This window comes from Corythoichthys intestinalis, chromosome 14 (assembly GCF_030265065.1).
Source record: "Corythoichthys intestinalis isolate RoL2023-P3 chromosome 14, ASM3026506v1, whole genome shotgun sequence".
In the NCBI taxonomy this organism is placed as follows: Eukaryota; Metazoa; Chordata; class Actinopteri; order Syngnathiformes; family Syngnathidae; genus Corythoichthys; species Corythoichthys intestinalis.
This window is the reverse complement of record NC_080408.1, coordinates 18,330,998-18,352,401: the sequence shown is the minus strand read 5'-3', so window position 1 is coordinate 18,352,401 and position 21,404 is coordinate 18,330,998. Positions and strand designations below refer to the sequence as shown.

Here is a 21,404-nt window from a genome sequence, read left to right as displayed (position 1 = left end):
ATGATTGACATGTGCGGCGCAATCATCTGTCCCCATCGTTAACATCAACAGGCAGCTCCAATGCACGCAGTGCTTGCCTGGGGAATCAGAGAGCAAAGAGAGAGGGAGGGAGCGACAGTGACACAGATCAGCGATAGACTGAGGGTGCGAAGTTTGACGCGCGAAGTAGCGAGGGATCACTGTAAATACATTGAGCACATACAAAAATGTAAAAAAAAAAAAAAATATATATATATATATATATATATTTTTTTTTTTTTTGAGTGGGGGGGGCTACTTTGCTTTTTTCACATATCGCGGCGGGTTCTGGTAACCGCGAAAAACGAGGGATCACTGTAATACAATCCAATGATACCAAACGAGTGAGTCATCATTAAACAGCCATGAAATGGGGAACTATGCTGTTTTGTTTATGAAATTGTCCATTGTGAATTTGTTACCTTTGAGGGGGGAAAAAAATTACAAGCCCCTCATCCAGTATAATTCTCCTTTAAAATTCATACACACAACAGTACTCTTCCTCTCATGAAATATTTCTCATCATGCTTTGAAAGTTTGGGATTTTAATAATTCATTTATTTTCCTATTCACACAAAACATCATACTGTAACTAGGCTTTGTTTTGCTGCTCTGGTCTTCTCTCCTTCAACTGCATAGTTGATGAACACCCCATTTCGGACCTCTCATTCACTGTCTCACTCCCTCTCCAGAGCCAAGCCAACACCCCTCGTGTCATTCAGAAACCGCGACAACATTCGCATGTATCTATTTTAAGAATAATTTTCAACAAATTGAGTAAGTAGGTTGCATGTGTTCATTACTATTAAGAAAAATTTACTTCTTAGCGAAACACATAAATTCTAAGGTGCATTTGGGTTAATCAAGGATACATCTTTTTAGCTGTTATGTGAAGTCTAGAGAAGTCCAATTTTCTTATACCACCGGCAGATAATTGAGTTATTTTTAATCATAATTTAGTTGATTTTTGTACTTTCCTCTTGTTTTTAAAAGCTTTTTGCAGTGAAGCCTCTGTTCATCGCTCACCCCACGACTTCTGCACCGGTACACCACAAACAACTGTAAGTCACTTTTGCTATTCTTTGATTGAAAAAAAAAAAATCAAGATACTGTATAGAACTACATTTAATCTAATCTGTCTCCTCGATTTTCCTCTGAAACGCTCCCGCTTTGTCAGAATTTTTCAGCTTTCCATCACTCAGGCTCTTGCACGATTTCTGATATCATCTGTAAATCCTAACCATCCACATGTCAGCTCGACCCTGAAAGCTCCTCAGTTTCTCCCTCCCCTCAGGTCAAGAGTTTGGTCGTCACTTTAACACGAGAAGTGCCAGAGAATTCTGGTACTCCTAATAGTCCCAGGCAATGGCCAATTTGGCCTCTCATCCAGAAAAACCTGCTCAACCACCTGTGCCATTGTTGCCCGAAAAATACCCTCACCCTTCATTCACGCTCACAAACCTTACCATAAACTCCATTTGGTCCTGAACAGTTGCTCACATCATTTCCAAAACCCCATAATTTCATCGCATCACTCCTATCCTTTAACAACTCCACTGGCTCCCAGTCAACTCATTCATTCATTCTCTGAGCCGCTTATCCTCACGAGGGTTGCGGTCTCAGTCAACTGAGGAATCAAATTCAAGATCTTCCTGTAGGCAGCGGTGGAACAAATGTGAACAGAGCTCAGGTGTGCTGAGTAGGGGCAGGAACGTCTTGGTACCTCACGATATGATACAATTTGCGATACAAAGCACACGATAACGATGATCTCACGATATGGCGATAAGACGATTATCGATACCGTATTTTTCGGACTATAAGTCGCACCTGAGTATAAGTCGCACCAGCCATAAAATGCCCAACAAAGAGGAAAAAAACATATAAGTCGCACCGGTGTATAAGTCCCATTTTTTGGGGAAATTTACTTGATAAAATCCAACACATAAAACAGATATGTGATCTTGTAAGGCAATTTAATATAATAATTAGGGCTGTCAAAATTATCGCGTTAATGCGCGGTAATTAATTTTTTAAATTAATCACGTTAAAATATTTGAGCGCAATTAACGCACGTTTGCCCCGCTCAGACAGATTTAAAAGTCAGTACAGTGAAAGGCCAACTTGTTAATTGTGTTTTATGGCGTTTTTTCGCCCTCTGCTGGCGCTTGGGTGTGACTTGCATATGTTATCTGGCGTAATGTCGCCCTCTGCTGGCCATTCGATGCAGCTGATTAGTTGGGTTTCGGCGCGCTTTTCTGACGTGATTATATGTCGACGCGAACTCACACTAAGGCTACGTTCATACTACAGGTCTTAATGCACGAATCCGATTTTTTCGTGTTTTTCCGACTCGAGTGAGGCATTAACTTGACGGTCTGAACGTGACAAGTCGCATAGAACGGGACCATTTCAAATCCGATCTGGGTCACTTTCGTATGTGGTCTAAATCCGATCTGGGCCACATTTTTCCAGACTGTCGCGGCGGTCTGTACTGTCCACTCCCGCAAATCGGATTTAATGCAGCAATTACGTCATCAAATAGCGAGAGAGTCGTTACCGTAGTGATGCACCTGTGCGTTATTAGCGCCTAGCTTGCAGTGAACAGGGCTTTTGAGGAAGGGCTGAGCTTGACAACAGTCATAAAAAATAAAAATGGGTTGAGGATAAGCCTGAGAATGCTCAGTTTTCTCTCTGTTCCAAGTGAGCAATATTTCAACTTTGCCTCTACGGCCAAGAGTCGGGACAAACTGCCCGTATGTGTGTGTGACGTGCACGGACAGTGCGTGCATGCTATCGATCCATGTAAACTTTGAACATAAGCCTAAACGGGGATTATTTATGTCTGTTATTTGCGTCCACCTTTTGAAAAGCAAAATATGATATCCTTGGAATGACGGATGACGTCTGTCATTTGTTTTGATGGTTCTGCGCATGCGGGTCTTCTTGCATAGCGCGTGTCGGACTGCGAATTAGTGCACATGCGTAATACTTGAACGGTCTCAATGGATAAAGGCAGTCTGAAAGGGCACGCCAAAAAAACGGATATGACAAAAAATCGGATTCGTGCATTAAGACCTGTAGTATTAACGTAGCCTTATAGACAGTGCTATTCAGACCAGCTAACGTCTGCATCCAGTATTCAGTGGCAGTTCTCATAGCCTCATCACACTGTTTGTGTCTAATACATGCATCGCTTGTGAGTTTTATTCCTCCTTTGTTTAAGTTCATGAGCATCATAATGTTATTGGTGATGTGTATTTGAATTTGTTCACATATATGGTGAAATGCAGTTACATTGTTAGATGCTTGTGAGCTAACTGGCTAGTGCTACTGCTCAAATGGACACGTGTGTGTACATTTTATGTTATTTTGTGATTTATGCAAGTTATTGACACATTGCCTTGTTATTTTCAGTTTTACAAAAATACAAGAAACGTGCCCCTGTCAAAAAGAGATGACTTCAGTTTTTTGATTGAAAATTTTACAAATTTTATTAAAATGAAAACATTAAGAGGGGTTTTAATATAAAATTTCTATAACTTGTACAAACATTCATCTTTAAGAACTACAAGTCTTTCTATCCATGGATCACTTTAACAGAATGTTAACAATGTTAATGCCATCTTGTTGATTTATTGTTATAATAAACAAATACAGTCCTTATGTACCGTATGTTGAATGTATATATCCATCTTGTCTTATCTTTCCATTCCAACAATAATTTACAGAAAAATATGGCATATTTTATAGATGGTTTGAATTGCGATTAATTGCGATTAATTACGATTAATTAATTTTTAAGCTGTAATTAACTCGATTAAAATTTTTAATCGTTTGACAGCCCTAATAATAATACAATAGAGAACTACATGCTGAATAAGTGTACAGTATGATGTTACATGATGCAAGAACAACGAAATGCGAATATACTGTCCTCACCAGAACGCTCGGTCCTGGCTATACAGCGAGCTAAACTCCCAAATGACGATGCTGAACATCCGTAAAATTTGGTGAATCAATTTCGTCCTCGATACCAAACAGGTTTGCATCAACGTAAATAAATGATAATTAGGTGCTATTACAGCAATGACACAAATGGTTAGCATGCGTTCGCTAGCAATAGCACATTGTTCAAACAACCACACAACTGGCTCTAAGTGTCCGATCGAAGGCGGAAAACACACAACAACAACAGAAAAGATGATACACATAGGTGTTGCCTCTGTAGAGATATTTTACAAGCATAAACAATGAATGTAGGTTCGCAGCCGTTTCTCTCTCTCTCTCTCTCTCTCTCTCTCTCTCTCTCTCTCTCTCTCTCTCTCGCCCACTCACTCAGAGACGCTGCATAGCTGTCCGTCTTCTTCTGGCGTGTGAGCGCTCTTCTTCGCATAAACAAGTGCGAGTGGGCCCCCCACTAGGGCATGAAAGTGCCACAAACTAAAAGCATGCATTTCAATATAGAAAAGTCAATAATACAATTGAACACATATTGCCAAAGGCAGAAAGCGAATGTGGCCATAGCTATTAAGAGTTATTCAGATAACTATAGCATAAACAACATGCTAACAAATTTACCAAATCATCAGTGTCACTCCAAAACACCAAAATAACATTTGAAGTGATATTGATGTGTGAGTAATTTCACACATAAGTCGCTGCTGAGTATAAGTCGCACCCTAAGCCAAACTATGAAAAAAACTGCCACTTATAGTCCAAAAAATATGGCATATTGGTCAGGAAATTATTCTAGGAGATTCTACAAAACAACTAATAAACAGGAAAACAAGCTATTTTCATCCTTCCGCTGTGAATTGGAATGAGTTTATCAATAGTAGATGTCCAATCAGTTTGAGTTGGGAGGGTGGCAGCCGCTGCCATCCCTCCCACTTCAAATGAATAGGACGTCTGTTTGGAGCACATTTCAGGCCATTTGCTGTTTATTTTTGGTCACTGCCTGTTGATTTTGGGGCATTTATGGGTCACTTCCGGTTTATTTTGGGTTACAGAACAGGAAGTCACCCAAAAATCTCCCCAAATGAATAGGCAATGACTCAAACTCAACAGAAAGCGACCTGTAAATGCCCTAAAATGAACAAAAGGTGACCTGTAAGCGCCCCAACAATATATCGATTCTTGGCAGGAGCATATCGATAACCTTTTGGTATAGTATCATGATATATGACATATAATTATATAATAAGTAGGGCTGTCAAAATTATCGCGTTAACGGGCGGTAATTAATTTTTAAAATTAATCACGTTAAAATATTTGACGCAATTAACGTACATGTCCCGCTCAGACAGATTTAAATGACAGTAGAGTGAAATGCCCACTTGTTAATTGTGTTTTATGGAGTTTGGCCGCCCTTTGCTAGCGCTTGGGTGTGACTGATTTTATAGGCTTCAGCACCCATGAGCATTGTGTAAGTAATTATTGACATCAACAATGGTGGGCTACTAGTTTATTTTTTGATTGAAAATTTTACAAATTTTATTAAAACGAAAACATTAAGAGGGGTTTTAATATAAAATTTCTATAACTTGTACTAACATTTATCTTTTAAGAACTACAAGTCTTTCTATCCATGGATCGCTTTAACAGAATGTTAATAATGTTAATGCCATCTTGTTGATTTATTGTTATAATAAAGAAATACAGTGCTTATGTACCGTATGTTGAATGTATATATCCATCTTGTGTCTTATCTTTCCATTCCAACAATTTATTTTACAGAATATATATATAATTTACAGAAAAATATGGCATATTTTATAGATGGTTTGAATTGCGATTAATTGCGATTAATTATGATTAATTAATTTTTAAGCTGTTATTAACTCGATCAAAAATTTCAATCGTTTGACAGCCCTAATAATAAGTATCACGATATATGACCATTTTGTTATTTTGTCACACCCCTAGTGCTGAGTATCAACTGGCCCTTTGATCCACCCGGCTGAGTGGGTAGGTTGTTGGGGTAGATGCGTGTGTGTGTGTGTGCTGACGGAGATATTTGAACACTTAAACTATTGATGTAATGAGTTGCACCGCGCCTTTCAAAGCGTGTGTCGAGTAATGAAGGGACATTTCCGCGAAGCACGTACCGAGGCTCGCTTCATTTAGGGGAGGTTCCGAAAACGATGACATCCGAAGCCTCACTGCCCAGCTGTACAACGTGATTGCTTAAGGGAGAGCTTTAGATTTTGCTGTGCGGTTTGACAGCTCGCTACAGTACATAAACACCTCTGGCTACATTCAAATTGTGGGTGTTTTATGGAGAGTTGCGATCAGGTGAGAGTCTGGTTAGTTTGGAGGTGGTTTGGAGAGTGAAAGGTTAAGGAGTCGTACAGTAGTTGATAGGATGGAGCCAGCAAGAAAGAGGACTTTCCCCTGTCTGGAAAAAACTTTTGTTTTTGAATGAAAAACTCAAATCACAAATCACTCTTCCCATGCTGTACATCAATGTTCAAGTTACAGGTTTATTGTTCTCTGCCTGATTACGCTCATTTCAATTGCAGAAAAAAAACATTGCAAAACCTGTACTTTTATTATAATACCATTTGGGGAATCATTTTCACACGCACACACTACACACTATTACAGTAATCCCTCGCTAATTTGTTACTTAACTTTCGCACAGTCAGTGCATCACAGATTTTTTAATCTTGAAATAAGTATCTTGTTATAGGAATAAAAGAACATAATTATGTGCACTTGATAGAAATTTGGATCGATTGTCAAGCTAAAACTACCGGCACCCGAGATCCCGGAAATCTAGGATATTGTGTGCGGGACGTCACAACAAGGAAACACTCGGCTCAGTGCTTACTACTGAATGGCGGCGATGATGGCGGACAATTTGTTTTCTAGTTGCAGCGACGAACCCGACGTAACGAACGTTCTTCTAATGGTGACAAGGAGAGTTATGAACCTTTCTTTGGTGTTTTGGGTTATCAATTTGGGCCCAAACAAAAACCAGTGCAGCCTAATGAAACGATCATTGAGGGGAGCAATCACACTGATGAAACACTGGCAACAGATCGTGTGGGAAACACCGAATGGTTTGTTTTGCATTTCTTTTTGTGAAGCTGATACACCGTGACCGCAAAATAAAGTAATGTATAGAATAATGATCATTTATTGTGCTATTATAGGTTTTCGCTCTGCCAACAGACACAAATATGAATGGGATTAGAGGATTTGTTGTATATATTTTATGAGCGATAATTTATACATGTGTCCAGTCCTATATCCAATGCGTGATATGTTTTTTATTATAAAAGAGTACTCACTCTGGCATTTCGAGCTTGGCTGCTCCCCTCCTTTGCTTAGCCTGGGGTGGTGGGGTGGTCTCATCAATGCCAGTCATTGTCCTCTTTCTTGATATCTCGGGACAGTCAGGTGGCTGCGCGTGTATGGTGGGCACCGCATCTGCTTTCAGCAGCAATTTCTTAGCAAAACCTTATTTCATTTGTCCATAGTTCGAATAGCTTTCAGGTGTAAAATGCGCACCACACAAAATCGTACCGGAGGCTGGGTCTGCAAAATTAGCCCTCTTTGCACGGACGAACTTTACTCATTGTCTGTGTAGTCCAGCTCTTTTTCTCGCGTTCGGGAACTCATGGGTACTACATTGCGACAATTGGCTATTTGTACACCATATAGCATGACAGGTTTGAACCATTTTAGCGACTTTTTGATAAAACACGAACGCAACTCTCTCGTCGATAAACAACGATGGCACCTGCCTCGACCTTTTGTTTCCTGGCTGTGACGTCAAAGCCCCATTCGGCTGTTTCCGGAATACTTTCGGAAATGTTCGTAATTTTCGATCTATTTTCGATAGTTGCTCATGAATGTGATTAATTTTTTTGTTAACTTTATTCATATTTGTTATCTTGCCACATAACGGTTCTATTGATATCTCACAGCCCCTAAGTATTATCATTCTCTTTAATCAACACTTACATACACCCCCACACATGTATCATGAGAGAATGAATGCACGGTATCATAGACTTCATAATGGTATTGACGGGTCAGATCGATCATGCACTGTGCCTCGCCTTAAAGTAGGGGGCCACCCACATCAAGAGGAGCTGTTCACACACACTCACGCAGCGATCTAACGCCAGATATCTGTTGAAAATGTACGAAAGCTGTACCGCATACAAACAGGAAGGATTGTCTCAGGAGGGATTTGTTCGAGGATTCAAGGTAATTATTATTTTTTTCGTAACATGCATGCATTTTGAAACGTTGCAAAAAAAACAACGTGAGATATTAGCCGCTACTGCATTGGCATCATAGTTAGCAATATTTATGTAAAATAAATGCTAACTGCACGTTTTTTTTTTTTTTTTTTTTGCTTTTACCCAAGAATCGAGACTGTTTTACATCCATATCTATAAATAATTTTCAGCATTTATTCACAAGAAATTTCAACGATAAACGCTCTTTGTCTGTGATTCCACTCGGTCAGCTGTGCAGGCCCCCTATTTATCGGCACCGTGTCCCATTAATACATTATTGAGTCTATGAATTTACATATTATTTATACTTTATTTTATGTATGTAATTTATATTAATAATATTTTATTTACGTTTCAAACTATTCTTTAATGTTCTAGTGATAACATATGCATTTCTATGATTTTTTTTTATACACGTATTGATATTATACAGTGGGGCAAATAAGTATTTAGTCAACCACTAATTATGCAAGTTCTCCCACTTGAAAATATTAGAGAGGCCTGTAATTATCAACATGGGTAAACCTCAACCATGAGAGACAGAATGTGGAAAAAAAAAACAGCAAATCACATTGTTTGATTTTTAAAATAAGTATTTGGTCAATACCAAAAGTTCATCTCAATACTTTGTTATGTACCCTTTGTTGGCAATAACGGAGGCAAACGTTTTCTGTAACTCTTCACAAGCTTTTCACATACTGTTGCTGGTATTTTGTCCCATTCCTCCATGCAGATCTCCTCTAGAGCAGTGATATTTTGGGGCTGTCTTTGGGCAACACGGACTTTCAACTCCCTCCAGAGCTTTTCTATGGGGTTGAGATCTGGAGACTGGCTAGGCCACTCCAGGACCTTGAAATGCTTCTTACGAAGCCACTCATTTGTTGCCCTGGCTGTGTGTTTGGGATCGTTGTCATGCTGAAAGACCCAGCCACGTCTCATCTTCAATGCCCTTGCTGATGGAAGGAGATTTTCACTCAAAATCTCTCGATACATGGCCCCATTCATTCTTTCCTTTACACAGATCAGTTGTCCTGGTCCCATGGCAGAAAAACAGCCCCAAAGCATGATGTTTCCACCCCATGCTTCACAGTGGGTATGGTGTTCTTCGGATGCAATTCAGTATTCTTTCTCCTCCAAACACGAGACATGTGTTTCTACCAAAAAGTTTTATTTTGGTTTCATCTGACCATAACACATTCTCCCAGTCCTCTTCTGGATCATCCAAATACTCTCTAGCGAACCGCAGACGCGCCCGGACGTGTACTTTCTTCAGCAGGCGGACATGTCTGGCAGTGCAGGATTTGAGCCCCTGGCGGCGCATTGTGTTACTGATAGTAGCCTTTGTTACTGTGGTCCCAGCTCTCTGTAGGTCATTCACTAGATCACCCCGTGTGGTTCTGGGATTTTTGCTCACCGTTCTTGTTATCATTTTGACACCACGGGGTGAGATCTTGCATGGAGCCCCAGATCGAGGGAGATTATCAGTGGTCTTGTATGTCTTCCATTTTCTAATAATTGCTCCCACAGTTGATTTCTTTACACCAAGCGTTTTACCTATTGCAGATTCAGTCTTCCCAGCATGGTGCAGGTCTACAATTTTGTCTCTGATGTCCTACGACAGCTCTTTGGTCGTGGCCATGGTGAAGTGTGGAGTGTGACTGACTGAGATTGTGGACAGGTGTCTTTTATACCGATAATGAGTTAAAACAGATGCCATTAATACAGGTAACGAGTGGAGCCTCGTTCGACCTCGTTAGAAGAAGGTAGACCTCTTTGACAGCCAGAAATCTTGCTTGTTTGTAGGTGACCAAATACTTATTTTCCACTGTAATTTGGAAATAAATTCTTTAAAAATCAAATAATGTGATTTTTTTTTTTTTCCACTTTCTGTCTCTCATGGTTAAGGTTTACCCATGTTCACAATTATAGGCCTCTCTAATATTTTCAAGTGGGAGAACTTCCACAATTAGTGGTTGACTAAATACTTATTTGCCCCACTGTATATACACCAAAAAATGTATGTTAAAAATGGGTGGGGGACCTGACCCTGTTTCGCCGTTTTTCCACTTTACGCGGTCGGTTCCGGTCCCCATTAACAGTAATATGTACAGGATCACTGTATATACATATTTGATAATCTATGTACATAGATGATTTGGTAAAACAATATTTTGTAAATCACTCATGTGGTTGAGAGACAACTGACTGTGATCATACACTTAACCAGTAGGTGGTACCGTGCTCACATGAAGCTTCGAGAAATGAACCCTTTTTCAAACGAATTGGCTCAAGTGGTTCAATGCCTCCCGAGGCTTCATCTCACCATCACTAACTTAAAGACGACATTATAGCTCAGCACATCATCTTACCTTTGTTTTTGACCCTACCCTCGCCCAACCACACCCCCTTCACGCCCGCACATGGGGCCTCGATGCACCTGCATCCCCATTACCCCTGTAAGATCCGCCCTTGATTCAAGACCATTCATAACCTCAACCTTCCCTGTATCTCTAATCTCCTCCACCTCCCCTCTTCCACCTCATAGTACAGCCTGCCCATCACAACACCATGGGGAGCAGATCATCGCGTCGCTCTGCTCCCAAACTGTGGAACTCCTTCCCTCTTGACAGCCGTAATATTGACTCTATGCCTCTATTCAAATCCAGATTCAAAACTCATCTGTTTAAGCTATTATATTCTTTGTAACTCTTTGTATACGTGCTGTATAGTTGTTATCTGTTCTTTTGCATTTCATTTTAAATGCAAAGTGACCTTGGGTGTCAAGAAAACCGCTTAGAGATAAAATGTAATACTATCATTATAAGGCAACTTGCTGATTTACCGGGGGTCCTGTCTTAATATCTGTTCATATGTGTGAGATAATTTGCTTGAAGCAATTTCCTGCCGTTAATCATCAACGTTGTAATTATAAGCATATGAACTGAGTGATTTCTCTATCACTCCATCAAACTGCATGGAGTTATCATCTAACTCTGTTTTTAATTTATTCATGTCGGTCTAAGACTAAAGTACACTGACCTGCTTACAAAGATAAACTATGTAAGAACATTCACTGGAAGTAGCTTATAGTCGACTATCATGAAAGCAGCGTTCAAGTCTGCTGGGTTTACACACATGCAGTTCATTTGCCGGTCATCTAACTTTTCTCTGGTACTTTCTCGGGGAACCAATTGGTGATAAGCCAATCCCTTTGTGTATGTATGTATGTTTATATACAGTACTATACATGGGCATTAAATTCATGAATTAAATTGGTAAGCCTTGCCATTTTAGCAGGAGGCATAACAGTACATCGGGGAGTCATATTAACACATGTCTGAAGAGCCCACTCAGTAGCTCGGCCAGAGCAGAGTGAAGAATGGAGTGCGAGAATTTTTGTAAAACTCTTCAAGAAGATTCTTTCTGCTGAGATGCACTTGATCAAAAAGATTACAATTCCTTTAAAGGAACCATATGTATGAATGCACATCAACTATACATTAAAGTCCCTAATATTTCAAAAGACATTAAAGAAACATGTTGGAAATACGTCTAACACACTGGTTAAGCCGAGATTCTTCTATTTTAAACATCGATATCCAGCACGTTTTAGTTATTATTTTGCTTCTGTGTTTACAACGGATGTCCCGCCCTTCACCAATCAACCAGTTCAGAAACAACACAAGGATATGCATTGGAGCCAACTGAAAAGGAAGAAAAAAATTCTCAACTTCTCCTGGACATATGATAAACTTTTGAGTTTTCCTATACTACTTTCATGTATGGTAAAATGGCATTTAGAATATAAACCCACTCGGCTCTTTTATCTTCGCGCTAACATACCTTGCAAACAATGATTATTTATTTGTGCACCAGCTAAACCCCAGTGCAATTTGAAATCCTTATGTTTGATGACTGTATCATGTACTCATTTCATTTTTGCTATGTAACAGGTATAACTTCTAAACTATATACAGTGGGGCAAATAAGTATTTAGTCAACCTCCAATTGCGCAAGTTCTCCTACTTAAAAAGATTAGAGAGGCCTGTAATTGTCAACATGAGTAAACCTCAACCATGAGAGACAGAATATGGAAAAAAAACTGAAAATCACATTGTTTGATTTTAACTAATTTATTTCCAAATTAGAGTGGAAAATAAGTATTTGGTCACCTACAAACAAGCAAGATTTCTGGCTGTCACAGAGGTCTAACTTCTTCTAACGAGGTCTAACGAGGCTCCACTCAATACCTGTATTAATGGCACCTGTTTTAACTCATTATTGGTATAAAAGACCCCTGTCCACAACCTCAGTCAGTCACACTCCAAACTCCACTATGGCCAAGACCAAAGAGCTGTCGAAGGACACCAGAGACAAAATTGTAGACCTGCACCAGGCTGGAAAGACTGAATCTGCAATAGGTAAAACGCATGGTGTAAAGAAATCAACTGTGGGAGCAATTATTAGAAAATGAAAGACATACAAGACATCTGATAATCTCCCTCGATCTGGGGCCCCATGCAAGATCTCACCCCGTGGCATCAAAATTATAACAAGAACGGTGAGCAAAAATCCCAGAACCACACGGGGGCACCTAGTGAATGACCTACAGAGAGCTGGGACCACAGAAACAAAGGCTACTATTCGTAACACAATGCGCCACCAGGGACTCAAATCCTGCACTGCCAGACATGTCCCCCTGCTGAAGAAAGTACACATCCAGGCTCGCCTGCAGTTCGCTAGAGAGCATTTGGATGATCCAGAAGAGGACTGGGAGAATGTGTTATGGTCAGATGAAACCAAAACAGAACTTTTTGGTAGAAACACAGGTTCTCGTGTATGGAGGAGAAAGAGTACTGAATTGCATCTAAAGAACACCATACCCACTGTGAAGCATGGGGGTGGAAACATCATGCTTTGGGGCTGTTTTTCTGCAAAGGGACCAGGACGACTGATCTGTGTAAAGGAAAGAATAAATGGGGCCATGATTTTGAGTGAAAATCTCCTTCCATCAGCAAGGGCATTGAAGATGAGACGTGGCTGGGTCTTTCAGCCTGACAATGATCCCAAACACACAGCTAGGGTAACAAGGAAGTGGCTTCGTAAGAAGCATTTCAAGGTCGTGGAGTGGCCTAGCCAGTCTCCAGATCTCAACCCCATAGAAAATCTGTGGAGGGAGTTGAAAGTCCGTGTTGCTCAACGACAGCCCCAAAACATCACTGCTCTAGAGGAGATCTGCATGGAGGAATGGGCCAAAATACCAGCAACAGTGTGTGAAAAGCTTGTGAAGAGTTACAGAAAACGTTTGGCCTCCGTTATTGCCAACAAAGAGTACATAACAAAGTATTGAGATGAACTTTTGGTATTGACCAAATACTTATTTTCCACCATGATTTGCAAATACATTATTTAAAAATCAAACAATGCGATTTTCTGTTTTTTTTTTCCCACATTCTGTCTCTCATGGTTGAGGTTTACCCATGTTGACAATTACAGGCCTCTCTAATATTTTCAAGTGGGAGAACTTGCACAATAAGATGTTGACTAAATACTTATTTGCCCCACTGTATGCTGTATGTTAACATGATAATTGCTAACGTTAATGTGTAGATTTTTTTAGACTTTGTCTTTTCTGATTCAGATGCAACAATGGTATGATAACCGTTTTTGACAGAAAAGCAGACCAGGTGCAGTTTCACCCAAAATCAGATTGTGAAGCGCTTATCTGGCAGCCAAAAAATTGCACTCTTCAATAGTTTGATCCAGATTGCAGTACCATTTTGGCCACCAATCTTACATGCGGCTCCTCGAAGAAAAACATACTTAATATGGTCACAGATGCGATTATTGCTTTCAATACATTCCAGCAAGAAAAGTTTAGTTGATATCCAGCAGTTACTTTTACTTAAACTTCTGAACGAAAATCTTTGCAAGGATTCTTTTAAGTTCAAAACTGGACTTACCTGATGTTCTGTTCTCAATTTGAGCCTCACACAAACCCTTCTCCTTGTCCAGTTCCTTCTTTATGTCACATATCTGATTATGCATGGAAAACACCTGTAAAATAAACAGGAAAATTATCAAAGAAATTGAAGACAATTCATATAAACGATAAAATATTTAGAGCTATTTACTAACTTGAAATTGTCAAAGATGCGCACATTTCAGTTTCTGAATAATGAACATTGTGCAGTTTCTGTAATCCTCCTTGAAAGCTGAGGGATGATGTTTGTGCTTGATCAAAATAAGCCATTTTATTTTGAAAAGGGGAAAAAAAATCTCCAATTTGAAGATATTTAACAATTAATCTTAAAATGCAAATAAAATTTTCAGAATGGAGAACTAATCAATATTATACGGAGTCTAAAAACATCGAATATCTCCATTGTCATTGGCATCTAATTCTCAGCACGACTCAAGTGCAGGGGAGGAAATGAAGGTGCTTTCTTGAGTGCTTCACATATCAAGATGAAACCTCATCTATCATCTCCTGATAAGAACCAGACTTGAGCAGCTGCAAAATTCCTCATCTGGCTGCATATGCGAGACAGAAAAATACATTTGCAGGAAGCAATTCAGCCATAATATTCATTACATTTGCATGTTTTAAGAGGCGGAAAGCATGGAAATGCACGTATGTATTGTATGTAGACAGGGATAACAACCATATACAGATTCTCTACAGAATTTATTGATGTTACTTTGGCTGATGAGTTGTCTCTCTTTGGACATAAATCATACCGACTTGAATGTTGTTATTGTTATTTACAAAGTGCCTCCGCAAAACCACAGCTCTCACTGGTATACGTGACTCCTCACAACAATCAGAACGAAACAGATCCCTATCAGGCATGACCGTACTCTTCAAATAGGAATAACATGGATAACTGCTTTTGCAGAATAACTGCCCTTTTGGTCAGCATGTTCATACAAAGGAGAATAATGAAATGTGTATAGATGTGTTCATTTTCAGCTTATTTGTGTGTCTTATCACTAAAACTCTATTATTCAGACAATACGTCGCATTAGGAGAATAATGCACAATGAAAAGGGAACAAAACAGGTTGTACTGGAATACAGTATAAATAACATTATGGGCAGAAATTTTATTTTATCAGAAACCAAGACTAATCATGATACTGTACATAATATTAATTGCAATAAAACGGAGAACAACATGCTAAAAAGGCATTTGTTAATGTAATATAATAACATTTCATAGACTTCAATATCAGTTGACGGGAAACGGGGCGCAGGGCCGCTCCTTAGCGGGCCTAGTTTCAAAAACTTAAAATTTAAATATTTTCAGAACCAAAGCCGCTAGCGATCTAAAACAAAAACAGGCACCTTCCTTAGGCATATATGTCTGCATAAGCAGCGGCATCAAAAAATTCAAAGTCGTTCGCTAATAAAATCCTGGTTAGTTATTTTTTATATAAGTATAACAAAACTTAAAATGGCTATAAAATTCTCAGATTTTATGCTAGATGCAAAAAAAATCACCAGTTGCAGAGATAATCACCTATATTTTTCAGGACCAATAGCAATATATAACATGTCATAATCATGTAATTTTGACATAAGTTTTCAACAGCTAATAAATCACTGAATTTTCACATCAGAAACTTGAGGAAAGCGTGCAGAATCATCTTAATTTTACTCAACAAAAGCCATTTTTGCATTTTTCTGTGTACAATCACAACTTATTTAGGTTAAATTCCAATGTCACTATTGTCTCAGCACGTCTTGCCGGCTATCTGGCCCTCGTTGTTTTTAGACTGAAATGTTACATAACATAAAACACATAAAAGCCGATTTATTTATTTTTTTGTATGGATGCAGAAACGTCTAAATTACTAGTTTCTTGCCAAAAAACGGGCAGTTGGCCGAACAGTTTCTTTGCTAAACCCATCTCCACCCTAAACTGGCATATGTAACACCACATCAGCCAATGTCCAATATTAATTTACATGCAATATTCTATGCGCAATACCTACTCACGTGCAATATTAACGTGCAATATTCAATGCCTCACTGTAAAACTGCTGCTACTTCACTTCTATTCACACATATTCTATATGCAATACTTACTTATGTGCAATACTCAATGCCTTCACTGTCAAACTGTTGCTACTTCACTTCGATTATTTGCACTGCCGGATCATCTCATACACATTCTATATTTATTTACATTTTATACTTTATTACTTGCAAGTCACTTTTGACATTTAACTTATCCTGCACTGTAAAGGGAGATGCTCCACAATTATATTGTACAACTGTATAATGACAATAAAGGGCTATTCTATTCTATTCTATTCTATTCTATTCTATTCTATTCTATTCTATTCTATTCTATTCTATTCTATTCTATTCTATTCTATTCTATTCTATTCTACCTGATTATTTGAATGTACATTTATGCTTTTGTGTATTCATACAAAACCCAACATGGCTGCCATCACAAAACAAAGTTGATGCGTTGCATGAGTTAAATGCGTCAATCCCGGAATTTCTATAGTTATAAACATAAAACAGTCTAGATTCTCGGTTAAAAGCAAAAACTGAGCAGTTATCATTCATTTTACGTAAACATTTCAAGCTAAAGTTACGCCAACTTTTTCCATTCATTTCATTGTTTTCACAACGTTTCAAAGTGCATGCATGGTGCTATTTTATATAACAATTAGCTTGAATCCTGGACCCAAATCACTCTTGAGACACTCATGTCTGCTTGTATGCACTAAAGGTTTTGTCCTGTTTCTGTTTCCATCTAAATATGGCGTTAGAATGCAGCGTGTGTTTGAGTTTATCGCACTGAAAGCTTTCACAACACTCTGCCTGGCCCGGCCCCCTACGGAAAGCCGTGGAGCAATGTCTAGAGGAGCTGTCTCGTCAACTAATAGTGAAGTCTATGAACATTTGTTCAAATAATCTATACTTACAGTGAATATAAATGGTACTTTATGTGTGTGTGTGTCTGTATGTGTTTGTTTCCTATGAACTCTGAAACCGCTGGGCGGATTTGGACGAAATTTTTCGAAACAGTTTTACATATATGTTTCTGGGTGTGTTCTTAGATGAGTATGATCTCTGTAGGCCTCCATTCAGTGTGGAAAATTAATCCAAACTCCAAAAACTGGCAAAGAAAATCCCTGATTGTGGGGGCAACAGTGTCGTCTTCTGGGCAAAAGACGCTTCTCTTGCGATTGCAATGTCGCAATTGTCTTTCAAACTTCACGGTTTCATGTACAAATTTAAATGTGCTGTGATCACACATTGTGGCTTTGAGTACTCCACAACAAGGTTCTGGATTTTTTAAAAATAATGTAGAATTTTCCTGAATACTATAATACCGTAGCGACTATTATTTCTCATGTGTTACGCCCGCAATGATTCTTGTGTAGTTGTGGCAACCATGACTTAGAGTAGTGGTTGCTGTTGTTATGCTCTGGTGTTTTCTGTTCAATAAACGCGCTGTCTCTTGGGGTTGTGCGGCGTATGGAGCACAAGAACAGCAAGTGTGAAAGATAGAGACTGTCTCTCTCATTCTTCTCCACATCGCTCGTCACAAAACACACAGTGATGGAAATGCGATTGCGCGTTACCCCATTTATGGTGTCCTTTTACTGTTACTACATTACAGCTGCATCTCTAAGGAAAGTATGTGTTTTCTGTCATCCGGTTGTATTGCGTTCACATTACACAAAAAACCTGAGCAATACTTGCATACTGTTCAAGTTTTAGTCTAAATGATATAAGTTGTTTACTAAACTTTTGATCAAACCACAAGCAAATCCATTGCAGTCTTCATCTTTAGTATCACTTCTGAATGACTACGCCTACTAGGGGTCACGCCTAGAACACCCTTCTAGCAGCTGTCAGTGTGAAAAAAAAGACATCTCCCTCTAACTCAGTCGGCCCTGAGGGTAAGTCGCAGGCCCACCTGAAAAATGAAATAGTGCAACTTGTAATCCATAAAATATGGTAGTTAAAGCGGAAGTTCAGAATTTTTTACATTAGGCTTAATCTTCGAGTTAGCAGGGGTTTAGTTAGTTGGTGGAGTTGATTTCAACAAATTCCGTTTCTTTTGCAAGTTATTTGTTAGTTTCAAGGGCTCCGGAGTGGCTAAGCTAGCACGAGTCAATGGCACCATTATAGCATGCCAATCAGAAACCATACAGATCTACGAACAGATCCATCATAGTCAAATAAATTCAAAACACAGATCATTGTTTCAAAACACCCATGCGGCCAAAACAATTTCACACCAAACTGCAGAAATTCAATTTCATTCTGCAGGACTATTTTTTTAGATGCGTAATACGACTCCAATAAAGAGGAGTGCTTCGGTCACTCGTTCTCACGCTGCATTTGAGGAAGGTGGGAAGTCGGACTTATCCCGCTCGGAGGGTACCAGTTGCGACCTTAAAGCATTCCAAGCTAATGTAAACAGCAAAGATGGTTGATCGCCACAAGTTGTTTTTTATTTTGGCCTTCAAAAGACATTTTGACTTCCAGCAAACCTGACTTCTCATAAACGAATATTGAAGGCGTACTAATGATATTTTTCCCAGATCAGAGGTTGGAAACTCTGACTTCCCAACTTCAGCATGCAGCATCAGTCTGCTGGGTTAACTGACGGCCAGCAACTTGGCGAAATGTGCATTTAGAAGCTGTGGAAACATACCGAAGAAACCGGCAAAGGAAAGTTTCCACAAATTCCCTATGAAGAACGAGGAAAAATATAAACTGGTCACTTGCTGCTGGCTACAACGCAAAAAAAAATCAGCGGTGAAAAAACAAAGGATGTGATATTACTCCACCCTGCTCCTCTGCAGAGCTTCTGGATTACAAATGTTGCTGTTCATACTGCAATTATTGACATGCAATGGTAAGTTTTAAGAACTTTATCCTGAAAACATAGCCAACACTATTGAGTGCATGGTCATCGATGATTTTCATGTGTGCATATGTTGTTTTTTATTGGCATGCTATAATGGTGCCATTGACTCGCGCTAGCTTAGCCACTCCGGAGCTCTGAAACTAACAAATAACTTGCAAATGAAATGGAATTTCTTGAAATCAACTCCACCAACTAACTAAACCCCTGCTAACTCGAAGATTAAGCCTAATGTCAAAAATCCTGAACTTCCACTTCAACGTTCAGCGTCGTTTTGATTTGATTTGATATCAGATGCTAAGACAAAATTAATAGCCTCAAAATCCACACAAACATTATTGAATTAAATAATAACACAAACATCTGAAAAGGAGTGGGAAGAAGCATAGTTTATAAGGTCCTCACCCCTACACATTCAAAATATAATGAATTTTATATTTTACATTTTATACAAGACACACCTCTATTCTCAGTTTAATATGCATTTTATTTATTTGAAAATACAACTTGGAATATGGTGATAGATCAATTGAGTATGGTTATTTTTAGAAAACATGATAATTGTGATTTCCAATGAAGACAATGAAAATTGTTAACCCTTAAATACCTGCAACATGAAGCAATTATCAGAGAATCCCAAAAATAGAAAAATAAGGTCCTAATGAAACTTTTTTTTTTCCAATTTGTAAAAAGAAAAGTCAAAATAAATATGTGTAATAAGCGCTCTAATATCTATAACCCTTGCTAAATCTTTTTTTTTTTTTCTCATGGAACCTGCAGAGTCAAGTGTTGACTTGAATCCATCTTTTTTCTTTTTTTTCCAAAAAGAAATGTCAAGATTCTGAATTAGTCTCAAAATTATGAAATTTTAGGTGTATCAAATATGATACATTTGGCAATAAAGGGTTATTTCATAATCATGCTATTGATTTAAAAAAAAAAAAAAAAAAATTAAAAGTGGGCTGTATGGTCTGCACAGTAGTGTCTAAGCCAAAATGCTCTCTAAGGTTTGGCCTGACAGTTGAATTCACACATAAGTCATACATGCTTTTCCATAGGAGACCGATGCGACTAAGGACGCTGGAAACCACAAAGTGAAGAGACAGACAAATGAGGTGGTTGCCATGGTGTCGCGTTGAGAATATCATTACATCCCTGATCCATGCCAGGCATCAAAACACATAAGTGTCAGTGACAGACCATTATACTGTTATGGGTAGCAGCTGACTGATCCACGTTACAATGATGGAGACAGACAACATAATCATTATGGGTGTTTTTTGTTGTTGTTGTTTTTTTAAGAAAAGTTTTCAAAAACACGATGGGGATAAAGAGGGATTTTTGTTCAATAATTCGGATTAAAAATATCAAGGAGATATTAAAACAAAACATTGTTAGAAAGCCTGACTGAACCGCTGCTCTTGGTCGCTGGGCTCCTGAGGTCACAATGACGTGTGTTGCCTCTATAACAAACTGTTCACAAATAAGCTCCGTCTTGCGTGCGCTCAACAAAGTTCCATATTGACTAACGTTTATTGGCAGACTCGTTGACTAAGCATTCCTGAAATACGATCAAATCATGCATACTAGGTGTACTCACGGGTTTCAGCAGCATGTAGGACAGAAAAAAGAAAAAGCCCCTTGAAAGTTCAGCAAACATATCCTTAAAATGTGTTCTCCACCAAGTGATGGAAGTTTAAAAATGCTGAGCCTTTGGAAGGATTCCTCTTGCCTGAAACGAGTTCTAGTTCTTGCGCACCGGGAACAGCGCGGCTTGCACTCGCGCTGAAGTGCGTCTCCTCCCACTTGAAGTGAGCAACTAAGTACAAGAGAGCGGTAACCAATGAAACCTGCTCTCTGGCAAACAGGACACACCCTTGACACCGTACATTTCGGTTTACACTTTGTTGAGTTGAATTAAGATGTAAAAACTACGGCTCGTGGGCCAACTGCGGTCCACTGTCCAGTTTTATTGGCCCTTAGTAAGTTATGAAAATATAATTGAATATGCACTGAGAAAAATGAAACATAGTATTCACGCAAGTGGTTACACACAACTGCTTTAAGTAATGTGCCTGTGACACCATAAAAAAATCTTACAGTGTATCATAAAAGTGAGTACACCCTCGCATTTCTGCAGATATTTAAGTATATCTTTTCATGGGACAACACTGACAAAAGGACACTTTGACACAATGAAAAGTAGTCTGTGTGCAGCTTATATA

At 38.9% G+C, this 21,404-nt stretch overlaps 1 protein-coding gene across 1 annotated transcript in view; it reads right to left on the bottom strand.

The window, feature by feature from the left end:
• The window catches only part of LOC130929779 (vasoactive intestinal polypeptide receptor-like), an 83,416-nt gene extending 62,446 nt beyond the window's left edge, over positions 1-20,970 (bottom strand). The window contains exons 1-2 of the mRNA XM_057857279.1: positions 20,780-20,970; positions 14,240-14,333 (exon numbers count right to left, since the gene is read on the bottom strand). Of these exons, the coding sequence (XP_057713262.1) occupies positions 14,240-14,333; positions 20,780-20,839 (154 nt within the window). The 5' untranslated portion in view covers positions 20,840-20,970. The remainder of the gene's footprint in view (positions 1-14,239; positions 14,334-20,779) is intronic.
• Positions 20,971-21,404: the final 434 nt, after the last annotated feature.